This window comes from Schistocerca cancellata, chromosome 2 (genome assembly GCF_023864275.1).
Source record: "Schistocerca cancellata isolate TAMUIC-IGC-003103 chromosome 2, iqSchCanc2.1, whole genome shotgun sequence".
NCBI classification, from domain to species: domain Eukaryota; kingdom Metazoa; phylum Arthropoda; class Insecta; order Orthoptera; family Acrididae; genus Schistocerca; species Schistocerca cancellata.
Window position 1 is genome coordinate 379,679,810 of NC_064627.1, and position 18,418 is coordinate 379,698,227.

Consider the following 18,418-nt stretch of genomic DNA (forward strand, 5'->3'; position numbering starts at 1 on the left):
ACTATGAAGTATCTGTGGTCTGTTTGTGTATACATTTGTGTGTGCGTTTGTGTGTGTGTGTGTGTGTGTGTGTGTGTGTGTGTGCGTGCGTTTGTGTGTGTGTGTGTGTGTGTGTGTGTGTGTGTGTGTGTGTGTGTGTGTGTTTTTTTTGGTGTGATATCTATTTTTTTGTGCTGTGTGTGTGTTTTTTTTTCGCTGTGTGTGTGTGTGTGTGTGTGTGTGTGGTGTGTGTGTGTCTGCAGATGATGTGGGGAAGAGTTTTTTTATTATTTTTTTATTTTATTTTTTTATTATGTTATCATTTCCTTTACTAAGTGTAGTAGGGAGCCTGTGCTGATGTGTGTGTGTTCATTTATCACATGTTTGTTTTCTGCTATGGCTTTCTGGATGTGGAACACACAAGGGGTTAAAAAAAAAAATATTACACACACACACACACACACACACACACACACACACACACACGTATACACGAACCGACCACAGATACTTCAATAGTTACACTCATAAGTTTGGCAATAACATTCGATCTTTGGCAAAAACATTTGACAGTCGTCAACAGAAACCAAAACATTGCCTTAAAACAAGCGTTCTGTGCGTAGTGTTGTGGAATGGCGAAAAAAACCGCAAATTGGCGTTCATAAGAAGAAGAGCAACACCAAAAATGCAACAGGAGCGTAATATGTAGGAAATTGTCCACGCAACCTGTAAGTACAGTTCTAAACATTACTACTTAATAGGAAATACCAACCACCAGAACTGTTTATAACCTACAGGCACAATGACAAAAATGTAAATAAAATAGCTAACATATGTACATATTCCAGGCCACTGATGATGCCTTGCAGAAAATAAAGGCGAAACACGTATGGCACTATAATTGTGTTTTATTCAGTTGCTGTCAGACGGTCCATAAATAAAAATTATTAATATACCGTAATATTGCGCGCAACTGAGGAGGACAGGACTATAAAAGTTGAAAAAAAGTGTTTATAAAAGTTACATGGTTAAGTTTTTCGACACCTTGGAGCTACGCTCAGAGGACCTGAAATGATGAACAGGTGAAAGTGAACAATTCGTGCCGCATCTCCTGTCACTGTAAAGCTCTACTCAGAAGGGAACCTCCCCATCGCACCCCCCTCAGATTTAGTTATAAGTTGGCACAGTGGATAGGCCTTGAACAACTGATCACAGATCAATCAAGAAAACAGGAAGAAGTTGTGTGGAACTATGAAAAAAAATAAGCAAAATACACAAACTGAGTAGTCCATGCGCAAGATAGGCAACATCTAGGATGGTGCGAGCTCAGGAGCGCCGTGGTCCCGTGGTTAGCACGAGCAGCTGCGGAACGAGAGGTCCTTGGTTCAAGTCTTCCCTCGAGTGAAAATTTTACTTTCTTTATTTTCGCAAAGTTATGATCTGCCCGTTCGTTCATTGACGTCTTTGTTCACTGTAATAAGTTTATTGTCTGTGTTTTGCGACCGAACCGTAAAACCGTGCAATTAGTAGATGAAAGGACGTGCCTCTCCAATGGGAACCGAAAACATTTGATCGCAAGGTCATAGGTCAACCGATTCCTCTACAGGAAAACACATCTGATATATTCTATACGAAACTAGTGACGGCATGTGTGTCACATGACAGGAATATGTTGTCGACCCACCTAACTTGTACACTTGGTGAATGGGTAAAAAGATTCTTGTACCTTGCCCGATTTAGGTTTTCTTGTTCATGTGATAATCACTCCCAAAAAAGTGATCGCATCGGACGGACATTTAATAATTGTCTGAAATTAAAAAATTAAACTTTTCACTCAAGGGAAGACTTGAACCAAGGACCTCTTGTTCTGCAGCTGCTCATGCTAACCATGGGACCATGGCACTCCTGAGCTCACATTATCCTAGATGTGGCATATCTTGCACATGGACTACTCAGTTTGTATATTTTGATTATTTTTTTCATAGTTCCACACAACTTCTTCCTGTTTTCTCGATTTATCTGTGATCAGTTTTTCAAGGCCTATCCATTGTGCCAACTTATAACTAAATCTGAGGGGGGTGCGATGGGGAGGTTCCCTTGTCAGCGTGGTGACTGATGGGAGTAACTAGGTTAATTTGAATTTAGATATCATGACCAATCGCAAACATTTCCAAACTGTATTGTGCAAGTGCAGCTCCGTGATTGTTGTGATTGTCATGACTCCTTTGTGGAAGCATATTTAATGTGTTTCATTGTTTGGCCACTTGTAGCAGTAGTTGACATCTTTGTTCTCTTGGTAATGTTTTTGGTTTAAACACAGCATCCATGATTGAGGAGGCATAATACCTAACCTCAAATGACTGAAGTGCAAGAGAGACAGAACACCACATACGCAAACACCATACAAAATATTTACATACATATTTACACTCAACAATGAGACAATCTCAAAACACATTGTGTAAAGCATGAAAAAATACGTAACTTTAGCAGTGTTTCATTACTGAAATAATGAATGACAGTTAAACACTTTCCAAAAACATGAATTATGATGTACGGAATCAAGTCAAACATTTCTACTTCCCAGGCAGTTACCAGCTGCAACTACATCAGCAGTCTTTCTTAAATAATAAAACTTTATGACATAATGAACAAATCCCTGATAAGTATCTTGATGCCTTTTGTTTAGATATATCATATATGAAGTACGAAAATGCACGGGAGGGGGGGGGGGGGGAAATTCTATACATAACAATGTTATTTCCTACATTTTTCCACATTTATTCTTTTTTTTTTAGAAGTGGAAAAAGCATGGTTTCACTGTAGTGTCAACTAAGCTCTTATTATCTGAAACTATAATTTATACAAAGAGGTTGTGTCCGGAAAGTAATGCATCACATGAGGACGGGGCTACTAGAATTCCAGGATTAGATTGCTAAGTGGCTCTTTGTTTTTGGAGCGTTAGAATCTATTCTTCCACGATTCTCACCACAGTGGTCCAACTTACGATGGAGGTAGAGCAACACTATGAAAAAAAAAAAAAAAAAAAAAAAAAAAAAAGAATTTTGCATGAAGCTTAATGAGATTCTGCTGGAAACTTTTGGAATGCGTAAGGAAGCTTTTGAGGACGATTGCCTTTCCAGATCACAGATGAACAGATTTTTATAGAAGGTTGCGAGTAGGTCACTGACAACACCCATGCAAGATGCCCATCAACACCACGAATAAATGACCATCTAAGTCTTGTGTGCCAGTTACTGAATTCAGACCTTCAAATGAGTGTCCAATTGAAGTCCGAATTACTGAACTTGCTCAAAATAGTTTTTCACAAGAGTATATCTGAAGACTTGACCATGCAGAAGATTTGTGCAATACTTGTGCCCAGAGTTTTGATCAACATGCAAAAGCAACGCCAAATGGAAGTGTGTGAAAACTGAAGCTACTCTGAGGATGATCACATTTCTTGGACAATGTGATCACTGTAAATCAGTCATGGGTCTTGCAGTATGATCCAAAGTCTAAGAGGTAAAATGTGGAATGGCACACTATGTTGCTGTCACACCAGAAGTAGTTTTGCATGATCAAGTCCCAGGTGAAGTCCACACTCTTTGTATTTCTTTATGCAAAGCGGATAGTGCACCATGAGATTGTGCTCTCTGGTCAGGCCATCAATGCTCAATTTTACAAGGAAGTGCTCTAGAAACTTAATCTCAGGGTTATCCACATCCGAAAGGAATTCCACACTTGGTGGAAACTGCACGTGAAAACACCCCGGCTCACACTGCCTTTGTTGTCACAGCCTACCTGACTCAAATCTGTTTCACAATGTTGCTGCAGCTGCCCTAAAGTTGAGACATGATTCTGGCGGACTTTCTTGTTTCCTCAACAAAGAAGGGACCTTGAAGGGCAGCATCTAATGTTTGTCAACATCTCTGAAGCTACTGTGGTGGCGTCCCTAAAGAGCAGGCCAAACTGATGAGTTCCAAAAAGCTTATGATGCATAGAAATTACACTAGCAAAAATTTATTCATGTAGGAAGGTTGTACTTTTAAGAATTTTCAGTAGTTGAACCTACCCAATTTATTTTTTTAATGTTATATATTCCTAAAGATTTGATGTAATTAAATTTTCCTTGAGGCATGAGTCAACTTTGAAAGCTCAAGAAATGAATTAAAATTTTTGCCACTGATAGGACCCAGGTCTGCTGCTTACTACGTGATGTGCTAGTCATTAAACCACCATAGCGGTGTATCAATGCCCTCCGTAACACAAATATCAATTAATGCCTTCAGCCTATTTTCCCTTTCTTAAATTGTCAGTATTGCCAAGGCCTTCCAGTGTTTGAATAGCACCCCTGCTTCTACCTCAGACGTAGGTGATCTATAGATCTGAGACAATTAAATTTTCCTTGAGTCATCATCAAGGATGGATTACTTTCAAGACAAACACTATAGTTGAATGACTACTTAAAACACTGCTGTAATTTACAAAAGTTAGAAATTTTTATTCCATGAAGTAGAAGGTGACAACCATGTGAATGAAAGATTTTAAAGAAGCAGCTTAGGTTAAACTATTTTCAGAGCCAACAGACTCTGTGATCCAAGACTTTGAAATATAAGCCTATTAGTGCTGATTATTGTTCTTAACTTTGGCATAAGCAATGTACTACTACTACAACTACTACTACTACTACTGCTGCAACATTAATCTTTAAAGTACTTCTCTCTTGCAAATTATTTCATAATCACCCAATTTGTTCAACACACTGCCAATATACCAATGACACTGCCTTTTACATCAGTTTTTGAGCAACATTTTACTTAAATTTAACACCTCATAAAGACTTAAGTGCTGAATATTCTGACATTTGCAGGAAGGAAACACAGTGAACTGAATTTCTGGAGACACATGCATGAATGTTGATGAATTGTGTTTAAGTGGAGAAGTACTTACATCTGCTACTTCCAGAGCCTGAGATAGCAAAAATAATAATACCCAGGTATTAATAATAAAGTTGAAGAATTACAGCAGTAAACAGCAGTAAAGAAAGAACACTCAATGATTTGCATGTCAGGCTATTTCCTCAGTATTTTAGAATTTTCTGTTTTGAAAGTATGACAAAAAAATTGTGTTTTGTACATTTCTGGACAATAGTATTCTATGCATTAATAACCAAAATCTTTGTCTCTGTCTTTACTGCTGCTCAGATAACATTTTAAGATACAATAATAGCACAAGTGTGCACTGAACAGACTTTTCATTATTCTCTTACCATCCACCTTTAATGGCACAATCCTGTCAAACATTGTTGTATTCTTTGTACCTTCATGTAATTGGTGTTATCACAATGTGGAGCTTTCTTGTACATGTACTACCTATTTTAATCCCACTTACAAAAAGGGAAAAAAGACACAGTATACAAATTGCATTTCACCCCCATTTATATCAGCTTCCAAATTTTGTCTCATGAATTCTAACCAGTCTTCACAATTTTATAATTAGCAATCACTGAAGTGGCAACATTTCTGCCTAGCCTGAAATACACACATCCTGTAAAAAAACTAAATAAAAGAAATGGTTGTACGTATTTATGCAACTAAATGCATGATGCACCATAAAGGAATTGCTCTGCATGTGTTCATATGCATTTTATTTTAAAAACTTAGTACTTCAGATAATTACTCCAGTACTGACTAACATTATTAAATGTTAGTAAGTTTTACACAATTCATAGCTAATAGTGTTCCACTTTTACTACAACAAGATTACACTGACTACTATATCAACATTAAAAACAGTTACTTCATATGACAGTTTTTTATTAAAACGTATATTAACATTTTATTTAGTTCACAGAATTTCAAAACCAACAGTAAGAAATTCACTTCATGTATGATGTACAAATGGTGGAAGCATTCTATGAAATTTCTCTCAATTTAGGACTGCTCAACATTTCATCAGCATTACACATACACAAAGAACAATTAAAATTTGAACAAATTAATATAGTATTCTCACCGCATGAATATCCTTGTTCTTTGTCCGAGCTTTCTCCAGGTTTCGGTTGGCATTCTCATAATCCGTTAAACAACGTAAACGTCTATATAAAAGCTGTTTGGCAGCAAATGTGTCTCTCATATAATACCTTAATGTATCAGATAGTTTCAGATCCTCATCAGAAGCAACTCTTCCTTCTATTTTCTGCAAAACAATGAACATACTATGTTTCAAGTTTATGAATTTGACCAACACCAAATTGTCATCATATATTTGGAAGACTTGCTATATTCTTTCTTTACTTTATTCACATCCATGACACTTGAAATAAAATGACATGCATTTACATATCATTAGAAGTGTGACTTGTGAACCGAGTGTGCATCATGTTTTAAGTACTGCACTAATCATGTCAACTTTGTAACTGGTCCAATTAGGATTTACAAGTAAGGTTATGCCTAATAACTTTCTATCACTTTCAATGACTCAAAAAGTGCTGCCAATGATCAAAATGCTTCCTTGTACTTTTATTTCTATAAGGCTGCACTGCTCCCCTCATACTAGTTATTTGTCACTGAACAATTTAATTTTTCCATGTGATTATACCGAACTTCTCAAAGCTGGAAATTCAGAGCAGGAGTCTTAAGCTTTAAATTTTAGTATCTTCCAGTAACATCCAACAATGACAGTAACAAATCTGCTTATAATTTGCTGTTGATTCTGTTTAGCTGATATACACGGCATTTCAAAAGCATTTATTCAAACTCACGAGACTATCTTCTACATGAATTAAGATAGGAACAATGTGCAAATTTTACATGGAGTACTGAAATTTAATTTCACTTCTGTTAAATTTTTTATGTTGCTGGAACATGTGGTTGCCAGGAGAGGTTTTCCTGTTTCATAACTCTTGAGTCTATGATAACACACCAACAAAAGGCTTTTTGGGTTGTGTGCTGATTGATTGAACAAAGGAAATTAAGTTACAATAGTGTGATGTAATTTTCATCAAAATTGTGGCATTGCACCTATTACAGCTGAAACTAATTATCAATGGCACCGGCAGATTGAAGTCACTGGTGGTGTACATACAGCTAAACCCACGTGTCAGCTCATGTACTCTAACACAGAGCATATTCAACAGAGTTCTGAATGTAGTCCTTGTGCCAGCTGAGAGTTAGCCAGGTCTCTTGTGTAGAGTGTTCTAGAGAGGCAGTTATATCTCAAACCATACAGGATCCAATTACTGCAAGTCCCTTGTGAATTTTGTTAATTTATTCTGGGTGTGGAGATGGAAGATAATTTCCTTTCAAATATGGCATTAAGTAACTTAGCTATACTCCATTTAAATGGGAAAGTTAAGTGCCACAATGCAAGAATACATGGAACCACCACATACCATAATCTCTCATGAGAATCAAAAGCTTAATGTTTCTGGCAGTTTCCCCAAGGAAAGATTTATGACCAGAATCACTACATTCTCCTGGGTGCCATGTATATACAAGGGTTGGAACTTAAATAGTGGCAACTATTTATTCACAACTGATACAGAAGAGTTGCACGTTTACACCCGTTACATCCCTCAAAGTAGCCACCAGCACTGTGTAGAACCCATTGCCAGTTATGTGGAAGGCATAGTATACCATTAGCAGCATCTGTTCTGTTGATGGTGCGAATGGGGCGGTTTACTGCCTGTTGATCTCTGGAACAGTTTGAAGCGAAAGCCACGAAGTGGTTCCTTCATCTTCGGAATCAAATCAAAGCCACAGGGCTCAAATGGCTCCGAGCACTATTGGACTTAACATCTATGGTCATCAGTCCCCTAGAACTTAGAACTACTTAAACCTAACTAACCTACGGACATCACACAACACCCAGTCATCACGAGGCAGATAAAATCCCTGACCCCACCGGGAATCGAACCCAGGAACCCGGGCAAAAAGTCACAGGGACTTAAGTCCGGGGAGTATGGTGGATGGTACAGTACTTCCCAATCCCATTGACCAAACAGAACAGCCACAGCTTGTGCTGTATGTACCCGCGCATTGCCGTGCAAAGTGATGGGTGGGTTGCACAGAAAGTGTCACAGCTTCTTTTGCAAATCTGGTTGCATGTGATGCTCGAAAAATGAACAGTAATACTGTGCATTGATAGTCTGCCGTGGAGGAATGTAATGTGTTCGGATAACACCATCACAGTCTTACACAATCACCGTAACTTTCACCATACTGGGGCTCTGACGCACTTTCCACTTTCGTGGCAATCCATAACGACACCATTCGTTGGATTGGAGTTTCAGTTTTGGCTCGTACAATGTGGCCTATGCCTCATCCAGTGTTACGATATGGTGTAAGAAAGCGTACGGCAATGCCAATTCCCTGCAAACCTCTTGAAGACCTCAATGACACTGTTGTGCTGTACGACCTCTGGCACATTCAACTTGATCCAACTCCATTGTTCCTGTTTCGGAAACATAGTGACACTGTTACGTTAGACTGCTCACTCAAGTGACTGTCTCCCTTGATTGTCCACACACCAGTGACGTGAGATGGACGAGTCCATTTGCTCAGAGATAAGGTAGGTATGTCAGCAATGTGTGCTATCAGTGACAATAGTAGATTTCACTGCATAGTGTCTCCACAGCAGTGTTGCCACTATTTAAGTTCCAACCTATGTATAAAAAAAAAATTAAGCATAAAAATTTGGAATACCATAAGCAACACATTACGGCACATACGGTATAGTCACATTTTTTTGGTGTGACTATAATTAGGAAAAGCAACATCACTAACATTGCTAAATCCCTCACAATCTGGTAAATAATATCAGTGTAAACCACTAATATTTAAGCATTTTCTCAGAAACATGAGCCTATAAATGATTACTGATCAAGGCATGTAATTTAATTCCTCTGCTTCTACTTGTGATTTCCCTTTGTTGTGTGATGGGTTCTGTAATTGCCGATAACCTTTTTCTCCAGAGTGTTTTTTCTATATTGGCCAGCGCACCAGTGCATGAGGTGATTCAATTGGCTGACAGCTGATTCTGTAACTAGCACCTCAGAACAAAATTACCTTACAAGAGACATAACATCCTGTTTGATCCCTATTTATAACACAATATAGCTCAGGTTTCAAGTTTAAAACAGTCTCATCATTCCCACAGTTTTGTTTGTCTTCAAGTCAGTGGAAATTTGTTCCACAAGTCCAACAAGATGTAGTGAAAGATACTTTTAATATTGTAATATTGGATGGTTCTTTTGAAAATAAATTATTTCAGTCCTATATGTAAGATAAAATTTACCTGAAGTTCTATCCTCTCCCATGAGGAAGACGTTCTTGAGAATTACAAAGAGCTGTTTTGAAGCACCCTGTACATTTTTCCTCTTACAAAAAGCTTAGCAATTAATCCTTTGGAGTCTTCCCTGTTTATAGGTTACACCACTTCCCCTCCCCTCCCCTCCTCTCCCTCTACCTACAGTTCTGAAATTACACTTTCGGCTCTAAGCCAGTGGCTCCTATTGGCAGGAGCACTGAAAGAGAAGGAAGGGTGATTAAGGACTGGTGAGGTTCAGGAAATGGGGAGAGGTGGGGAAAGTTTGCCCCCGAACCCCGAATTGGGGGAATCTTGCTTGATGGGACAAGAAGGAAACACCAACTGTTGGAGACTGCATTGGATGAGATTTGAAACACTGAGAATTTAAATGTGGAAGATAGGGTAATAAGAACAACAGCTTACTGACAAAACATCATGCAAGAATTAAGAACATAAAGGCAAGTGCATTATATGTGACAAATGTGAGGAGGGGGAAACAGACTGATCAGAAAATGAAAGATACAGGAAACCAAAAGGGAGTGAAGAAAGGAACAGTTACTGAATGGAATGATTGAGATCAGGGCTTCACGTGAACTAAGGCCAGGTGGGTGGTGAGAACCAAGGACATTTAACAACAGTTCCCACCTACAGAGTTCTGAGAAGCTGGTGTCAGGGGAGAATCCAGATGGCACTAAAATGGTGTACATACTGTCATCATTAAAACATTAATCAATAAACAGACAAGTATTATTGATGTCTAAAGTGGCACTATTTGCTATCAAAAAGTGGCCCATCTCTCCCAAACTGCAATTGGAAACTTCCTATCTCCATTGTTCTCACAATACTTCTCACAAGTGCAGAAAATTAAATCTTTGGTATTTTAACATTTTACTGTAATCTTAAACATTGTCAAACAATAAAAATATGTCAACATATTGGGAGCTTTAATGCGCCAAGGTAGTGGCATCTGTGTCCGATACATGCCACAGCAGAACTGAAGCCTTTAAATCTTTGTCAGAACTTCACATCTGTGGGCATATTATTCTGTCACGTAATACATGCAACTTCAGCTTCAAATTAAATATAAGATGTATCACTTAATTGGAAACATTTTCATTACTTCACTAAAATTTTCTAACCCAGAAAAATTTCAAATGCCTTAACCATGAAGACACTTTTTCAAATTTCAAGCAACCTTTAGAGTAACAGCAGCTACAAGAGATCTGTATGAGGCAAAAGAAATGATTCATAGTAAAACTCAAATCCGGTATGAATCTTTTGATGATAAAATCTTTTGTTACTACTTTAACTATTACTCACCCTTGCTTTCTCAAAAGTCTCTGCCACTTTTGTCAAAAACTTTTCCAAATCAGTATTATCAATTGTTGAAAGCTGCACAAATCCAGTTGATATTTTTATGTAACTATCAGCAACATCTGAAATTTTAGAAAATCAGCACTGGGGTACATTATGCAAAATATGTTTTTATAGCAACCGAAACATGGCATTTAAGACATGTTAACCAAGATAGCTACAAGCAAACTACCGCCAAATTATTTTCTGTGTTGTCATATACGTCCAGAAATAAATAATAATAATAATAATAATAATAATAATAATAATAATCATCATCATCATCATCATCATCCCCGTGGAGGCCCGGGAAAAGAATAGGCCTCCGGTATGTTCTGCCAGTCGTAAAAGGCGACGAAAAGAACAAACCACTAATAGGGCTAACCCCCCTTTTAGTGTGATTAGTTGGTTCAGGACAGAATTAAAGAAGCCTCGGACAAGCGCCGTCATGGTCGGGGACGACGCTTGAACCCTATGCCCGCCCACAATGGTAACGACACTGCTAGCCAGCTGGAAAATGATTTAAATCCAAATAGAGATGTTTTGCAGGATATGCTTCCTGCAACCACCCTAGAAGGAAAACAAAGACAGAGGATGAGATGGTCAGATGAAGTTAATCGACACCATGTTCTGTTATTACCAATCAACAAACTTAGGAACCAACACAACAGGATACAGATCACAAGTATACACAACATTTATTATCAGATACCCAGAATTAAAATTTTTAACAGAACAATGACTAGCTGATCAGATCCGTGTAATAATCAAAAATAACAGGATACCCCAGTCAGAATTAGAAAACATCAAACAACAAGTACAACAAATACTGGAACAAAATAATGTGCAATCAGAAGAAGAATATACAGTAATGGACTCAAACATCCCAGAGCAAACAAAGAACAACACGCATCAATTAAACAATCAGAGGAAAACGAAATCTTGAGACAGCCACCAGAACAAGCACAAATAGAACACGAAGTGACACACATGTGACATGATATAGAAGAAAAATTTCAGCTGACCTATATAGAATACAAAGACACAAATACAGACATTAGACCATTCTTGCATAGACCACCAAATAACCCCCAAGTCGAAACAACAATAAAAACTATCAACACAATCATACACAACAAAATAAATTAAAACGTAACTATGGAAGAGTTACAACTACTGGTTTATATAGGAGCACTCACTACACTAAATATACACACTAGGCAGAGATCAGAACCAACCAACACACAGAAGACACCCACAAAACCAGCATGGCAATACAGGCTACAGATCAGAATAGAAAAACTGAGAAAAGACATCAGACAGCTAACACAATTTATAAGAAATGAAATGTCAGACAAAAAACGAAAAAGGTTAGGTAAAATCTCACAACAAGAAGCAATAGAGCAATTATATGAAAAGAAGCAGAAATTACAAGCATTGGCCAAACGACTTGGAAGATATAAAAAAGAAGTGAAAATAGAAGGAAACAAAACCAAATATTCAACACAAACCAAAGGAGATTTTACCAAACAATAGATAACACACACATTAAAATAGACAATCCACCAAACATAACAGACATGGAACACTTCTGGAGCAACATATGGTCAAATCCGGTACAACATAACAGGCATGCACGGTGGATACAAGCAGAAACAGACTCATACAAGATGATACCACAAATGCCTGAAGTGATAATTTTGCAACATGAAGTCACCCAAGCAATTAATTCTACACACAATTGGAAAGCCCCTGGAAATGATAAAATAGCAAATTTCTGGCTAAAGAAGTTCACCTCAACACATTCACATCTAACTAAATTATTTAACAGTTACATTGCAGACCCATACACATTCCCTGATACACTTACACATGGAATAACCTATCTGAAACCTAAAGATCAAGCAGACACAGCAAACCCAGCTAAATATCGCCCCATAACACGTCTACCAACAATCTACAAAATATTAACTTCAGTCATTACACAGAAATTAATGACACACACAACACAGAACAAAATTATAAATGAAGAACAAAAAGGCTGCTGCAAAGGAGCACGAGGATGTAAAGAGCAACTGATAATAGATACAGAGGTGACATATCAAACTAAAACTAAACAAAGGTCACTACACTACGCATACATTGATTACCAAAACGCTTTTGATAGTGTACCCCACTTATGGTCGTACAGATATTGGAAATATACAAAGTAGATCCTAAATTGATACAGTTCCTAAACATAGTTATGAAAAACTGGAAAACCACACTTACTATCCAAACAAATTCAGATAACATCACATCACAGCCAATACAGATTAAGTGTGGAATATACCAAGGAGACTCATTAAGTCCTTTCTGGTTCTGCCTTGCTCTGAACCCACTATCCAACATGCTAAATAATACAAATTACGGATATAATATTACTGGAACATACCCACACAAAATCACACATTTGCTATACATGGATGATCTAAAACTACTGGCAGCAACCAATCAACAACTCAACCAATTACTAAAGATAACAGAAGTATTCAGCAATGATATAAATATGGCTTTTGGAACAGACAAATGTAAGAAAAATAACATAGTCAAGGGAAAACACACTAAACAAGGAGATTACATATTGAATAACCACAGTGACTCCATAGAAGTGATGGAAAAAACAGATGCCTATAAATATCTAGGATACAGACAAAAAATAGGAATAGATAATACAAATATTAAAGAAGAAGTAAAAGAAAAATATAGACAAAGACTAACAAAAATACTGAAAACAGAATTGACAGCAAGAAACAAGACAAAAGCTATAAATACTTATGCTATACCAATATTGACCTACTCATTTGGAGTAGTGAAATGGAGTAACACAGACCTAGAAGCACTCAATACACTTACACGTTCACAATGCCACAAATATAGAATACATCACATACATTCAGCAACAGAAAGATTCACATTAAGCAGAAAGGAAGGTGGAAGGGGATTTATAGATATAAAAAACCTACATTATGGACAGGTAGACAATTTAAGAAAATTCTTTCTAGAACGAGCAGAAACTAGCAAAATACACAAAGCAATCACTCATATAAATACATCAGCTACACCATTGCAATTTCATAACCACTTCTACAACCCTTTAGATCACATAATATCAACAGATACAAAGAAAGTAAATTGGAAAAAGAAAACACTACACGGCAAGCACCCGTATCATCTGACACAGCCACACATCGATCAAGACGCATCCAACACATGGCTAAGGAAAGGCAATATATACAGTGAGACGGAAGGATTCATGATCGCAATACAGGATCAAACAATAAACACCAGATATTACAGCAAGCATATTATTAAAGATCCCAACACCACAACAGATAAATGCAGACTTTGCAAACAACAAATAGAAACAGTAGATCACATCACAAGCGGATGTACAATACTAGCAAATACAGAATACCCCAGAAGACATGACAATGTAGCAAAAATAATACATCAACAACTTGCCATAAAACATAAACTAATAAAACAACACGTTCCCACATACAAGTACACACCACAAAATGTACTGGAGAATGATGAATACAAATTATACTGGAACAGAACGATTATAACAGATAAAACAACACCACATAACAAACCTGACATCATACTCACCAATAAAAAGAAGAAATTAACACAACTAATTGAAATATCCATACCCAACACAACAAATATACAGAAGAAAACAGGGGAAAAAATTGAAAAATACATCCAACTGGCTGAGGAAGTCAAGGACATGTGGCATCAGGATAAAGTCGACATTATCCCAATTATACTATCAACTACAGGAGTCATACCTCACAATATTCACCAGTACATCAATGCAATACAGCTACATCCAAACATATATATACAATTACAAAAATCTGTAATTATTGATACTTGTTCAATTACCCGAAAGTTCCTAAATGCAATATAACATATACCATACAGTTACAAGGAAGTCACGCTTGACCGAGGTCCGCGTCACGTTCCATTTTTAACCAGACTTAAGTCTGAGGAAAAAAAGTCAATAATAATAATAATAATAATAATAATAATAATAATAATAATAATAATAATAATAATAATAATAATAATAATATCGAATGAGATACGGTAGGGTACTTGTTAATAAATGGAATTCAGATTTGGGAAGAGACAGACTCAACCTGTCTGGCCACCCTGGTCTAGATTTTCAGTAATTTTCCTAAAACACAGAGCACATGTGGTGCTTCGAGAATTTCGGGGTAAATTCTAGAAACACTTGGCTCTCCACCATCTCGAAAAGATATTGAGTTGCCATAGCAACCAAGAGTAACAAGACAAGGAAACTGTTCTGCAGAATTGGATTCTACCTAAAAAAAAAAAAAAGGTGACGAAGTTAATAAGCACCAAACAAAGGAAGACACAGAGAATAGTTTGACTAAGAAGATTTGGTGTGGGGAAGTAAGCTGTCCTCACACATATGTCGACCCAGCCGACACCGTCGCAGTATCCTGCCAACGGCGCCGACGCAGTGACCCGCGCATTGCTGACTGCAACAGCTGCCGTTCACCTTTGCTGACTTCACGTCCGCTCGCTGATGTCGTAACCAACGTTTGACACTGCCAGCAGTTGTGTTATTCACCGTCTCCTGTCTTTGGGGCAATCTCCTTTCACTTCTTCGATCTTAGCAATAGTTTCAAAATTTTCCTTTCTTACTTCTCTATTGAGTACCACTATCTTTCCCTCTTTCCACATGCATATACTTCTATTGCTGAAGTCCTCCTCAATTTCCATGGTTCATTATAGCCTTCAACTTATTTAATACACGAACACACGTCTATAAACACATGAAGATATATTTTAAGTACAAACAGAAGGATTATGAATTAGGAACCTGAAGTGATGCCAGAACTGCGAAGGGATGTAGGGGAATATAGATATACGTACATCTGAATCAATACACATATTACATTGGTGATATGTGACGGTTCTGCACCATTGTTTTTGTCTCATTCCGTGCTAGTCCTTTGAGAAAAGGTATAGTATCATCTGGGAGTTAGTAAATACAGGTAAACATAGCATCTACTATGTGTAGGCATGACATCTGGTTATATGGTAGAAGTGAGGAAGGTGAGAGGACTCTAGTGAATTAGATGGAGTATTGGAAAGTGGAGTTAACATGTAAAGTAGAGAGTAATTTTACCAGAGAATATTTAACAATAGTGAACATAAAGATGTATGCTAGGGTAATGAACCAGGATACCTACTCAAGCAGGATATGGAGGGCGCACTAGACATTTATTGGACGAGAAAAAGGGCAGATAGGCAGACCCAAGAGAGGCTGACCTACATTGTGCAGACAGGGGCACCAAGAAAGGGGGTGACCTGAACCATAGGTTAGGAAGTTAGAAGAGGCATACCTACCAAAATGGAAGAAGAAAGGGTACTCCTACGATCAACCCATGTAAGATATAGGTATTGTTCCTAATGGGAAAATAGGGCGTTAACGTGACAGAAGTCACACGTTTAAAGGGATGAGTCTGGTAAGTTTAAATTCTATGCATAAATAGCCTTAAGTTTCGGGTTTACAATTACCCAACAAGGGAACTTTTTTCCTACCCAGAGTTCCTTTAGGTTACAATATGTAATGAATAAGTACATATTTAGAAAAAGTAGTATGGGAAGTAAGAACAAAGCAGCAGAGTATTCATGAATTATACACACTTGTAATCTATGATTGGAAGAGGAGTAGAAAACAGAGGTAACTTGCTACATGGATTGAAAGGTTCACAGTTTGTAATTGTGGTAAAATATGCACAGTACTGTTAAAAGATAAAGAATTATCATCTTAAGTAGGACTAATGTATATGATGAATATGTGTAAAATATTGCGCGTTTGAGCTAAGAGGAAGGATATGTAGTGCTTTGAGAATTTCGGGATAAATTCTAGAAACACTTGGCTCTACACCATCTCAAACACCCAATATATTAATTACAAGGGTGAGAGCCTTTTTACTGTGCCACACACATCTGTGTGCAGGAGGGACAGCTGTTACAAGAAGCCAGGAGCTGCGTCAGATAAGCAGCGCTGACAAGTGGTTACCAGCAGTGACTTGGAAATTATATCAAAAAGTCAAAGAGAGTGTGTATAGTGTTCCAAGGTTTGTGGTGTCATGAGGATTGTTACAGAGACAGATGAAGCTTGTATTGCATAGAGACACTAACGTTATGTCTTGGCTCTGCATGAAGCAGAATGTATGTAATTGTATGAGTGTTTAGTTGATTCTGACATTTATCTTGGAACCAGTTGGCTTGCTGGAGTTTGTACAGAATGGTTGTTACTTCGGGATGTGAGTTTAAAATGTACCTTTGTTGAACTGACAAGCTTCTAAGAGTACATGGTTTATTTCAAAAACCTAGAGCTGGTTAACATTATTCCCCTTCAACCTGATACAGTCTTCAGAGAAGAATTCGCGCGAGTCATGCAACCCAACACCGCACTGTCTCTTGTCATTCAAGAAAGTGTCAGAATGTTGGGATGGTTCTTTCAACAAAGAAAAAGTCTACCACTTACCTTACCTTTACCTCATTAAATGCTTGTACGTATCCTACTAATTTTTCATCATGTGAATGGTTTTCTGGAGTTAAACCAATAAAAACTGAGCACCGTGCAATTGTTCCTCATTCTCAAGATACTGTGGTGTTACTTTTTTTTCCATTCACACAGCCTTCCTGTCAAGTGGCAGTTGGTGAGCAATTTTGTTGGCATTGGACTGAATAGTAGTGTAATCATTGAGGTTTCATTAGCACCTTCCACATGTCAACTCATTTCATTTCAAGCAAATTTCTCCACCCGTCTTCTGTAAGTAGCCGAAGTATTAAGGAATTCTTTACTTGCTTTACTTTTATGTTCCTTAAATACGCTATTTTCAAACATCTGCTGGTATCTTTGAAAATTTGTGCACCATTTTCAGAGATATTAACTGAATCAGTTTTATAAACATTTCGTATGAATTCACTTCAGCATGTGGACTGTCAATTTTCCTGCCCAAGACAAGTTAGAAATGATCTAAGTTTGTAACCTTGTAGTTGAAGCAAGTTGAAGTGAGCTTTCAGATGTACTAGGTCCACTTTAACTACAGTTCTCACAAGAGATGTGATGGTTCTGAGATGTGGTCCTACTTGGAATTTCCAATAAATTTGACAGCTAGTGCAATATGTATGTACTCTATACTCTGGGTTACAGCAGCACTTCCTTCTTCTAATGTCAATGGATGGTGGCCATTTCAGAATGAGTTAAGCCATATCCTTCAGCCCAGTTTCAGTTTCTTTGTTATTAACTGGAACAAATTTCTTACAATGAACTAGGTTACTCAGTTTTTAGAGTTTTTCAGCTCATCGAGGGTAAGACAAACATTCGGCAATTTCTATACATTAGTAACCAGTTATGCAGGTTTGTTGTTGTAAAGTCAATACTACTATTTCAAATTGAGACAATTGAATGAATAGCCGAAGTGCATTATATTCATCCTATTTCTCTCAATACTCTATTTTATATTAGTTGGGTAAAGCTGCACCAATATAGAATGCAGATGATATACTAATATACAAGGACCACGAGATCTTTTAAGCAAATGGTCACCAGCCTTCCTGGGACCACTACCCTTCATTCATTTGGTTTGAGTGGATAATCTTTCGACTGGCTTGATGGAGCCTATGACAACTCCCTCTTCTGTACGAAACTATATCTGAATAGCACTTGCAATTA

General features: G+C 37.5%; 1 protein-coding gene across 1 annotated transcript in view; it reads right to left on the bottom strand.

The window, feature by feature from the left end:
- LOC126161773 (sorting nexin-6) overlaps positions 1–18,418 on the bottom strand; it is an 86,955-nt gene that overhangs the window by 29,642 nt on the left and 38,895 nt on the right. Inside the window, 3 exon segments of the mRNA XM_049917842.1 lie at positions 4,933–4,950; positions 5,998–6,180; positions 10,612–10,727. Coding sequence (XP_049773799.1) covers positions 4,933–4,950; positions 5,998–6,180; positions 10,612–10,727 — 317 coding nt within the window.